At 43.1% G+C, this 1,283-nt stretch overlaps 1 protein-coding gene across 1 annotated transcript; it reads left to right on the top strand.

The window, feature by feature from the left end:
- Window positions 1-575: 575 nt before the first annotated feature.
- LOC138351329 (zinc finger protein 154-like) lies at window positions 576-1,082 on the top strand. Its single transcript, XM_069303031.1, has one exon. It carries the CDS (start codon window positions 576-578, stop codon window positions 1,080-1,082), a length of 507 nt encoding a protein of 168 aa, XP_069159132.1.
- Window positions 1,083-1,283: the final 201 nt, after the last annotated feature.

Genomic DNA, 1,283 nt, shown 5'->3' on the forward strand with positions numbered 1-1,283 from the left:
CACATATCGTAAAGAAGCACAACCATTGACCGCCAAGTGTTCACATCAAATCTAACTCTTAAGAAACAACTCGAGCCTTGCCTGTCAACATTGACGCTGGGCCCCGACGCGTCCTCCGCTATCGCCACTCGTGCACTCACCCGGAGGAGAAAACCCTCGCACAAACTGCACCTATCATAAAGATGATGAAGACTCATCAGTGTCCAGAGTGTGGGAAGGTATTCGCTAGTCCTGGAGATACGAGGAGGCATATGTTAGTGCATTCAGGTGACAAACCTCACGAGTGTCCAGAGTGTGGGAAGAGATTCAGTCAGTTTGGAGTAATGAACCGTCACATGTTAGTGCATTCAGGTGCGAAACCTCATGAGTGTCCAGAGTGTGGGAAGAGATTCAGCCATCTAGTAAATATGAAGAGTCACTTGTTAGTGCATTCGGATAACAAACCTCATGGGTGTCCAGAGTGTGGGAAAAGATTTAGTCAGCTTGGATATATGAGGAGGCACATGTTAGTGCATTCGGATGACAAACTTCATGAGTGTCCAGAGTGCGGGAAGAAATTCAGTCATCTTGGAAGTATGAAGCGTCACAGGATGGTGCATGCGGATGAAAGACCTTTTGAATGTGCCGAGTGTGGCAAAAAATTTAGAACACGTGGCACTATAATACGTCACATGTTCGTGCACTCACATGATCGACCTCATGAGTGTCTAAAGTGTGGAAAGAGGTTCAGTCAGCTTGGAAATATGAAGAAACACATGTTAGTGCATTCGGATGACAAACTTCATGATTGTCTAGAGTATGGGAAGAGATTCAGTCATCTTGGTAGTATGAAGCATCACAGGATGGTGCATGTGGATGAAAAACCTTTTGAATGTACCGAGTGTGACAAAAAATTTAGAACATGTGGAGCTATAATAGAGCACATGTTTGTGCATTCACATGATCGACCTCATGAGAGTTCAGAGTGTGGGAAGAGATGCAATCTGCTTAGACATGTTAAGAGGCACAAGATGATACATTCAGATGATAGGCTAAACACTTCGCGTACAGAAGATAATTCAGAGAATGTTAAGGTATTATGAGGCACATATTAGTAAATTAATTTACCTTTTATGAAAGTTAGGTGAACCTCATAGGCCAAGCAAGAGCTAGAGAAGCTGTTAGTGTAGAAGTTAGGTGCTCCTCATAGACCAAGCAAGAATTAGAGATGTCAGTGTAGAAATTAGGTGCTCATAGACCAGGCAATAGAGAAGATGTCAGTGTACAAAAACTGAAAATTGTTC

The sequence above is a fragment of the Procambarus clarkii genome, chromosome 5 (assembly GCF_040958095.1).
Source record: "Procambarus clarkii isolate CNS0578487 chromosome 5, FALCON_Pclarkii_2.0, whole genome shotgun sequence".
Classification (NCBI taxonomy): domain Eukaryota; kingdom Metazoa; phylum Arthropoda; class Malacostraca; order Decapoda; family Cambaridae; genus Procambarus; species Procambarus clarkii.

Excerpts from the sequence above, each read along its gene's own strand:
- LOC138351329 (XM_069303031.1), top strand. The coding sequence starts at position 576 with ATGAAGCGTCACAGGATGGTGCATGCGGATGAAAGACCTTTTGAATGT.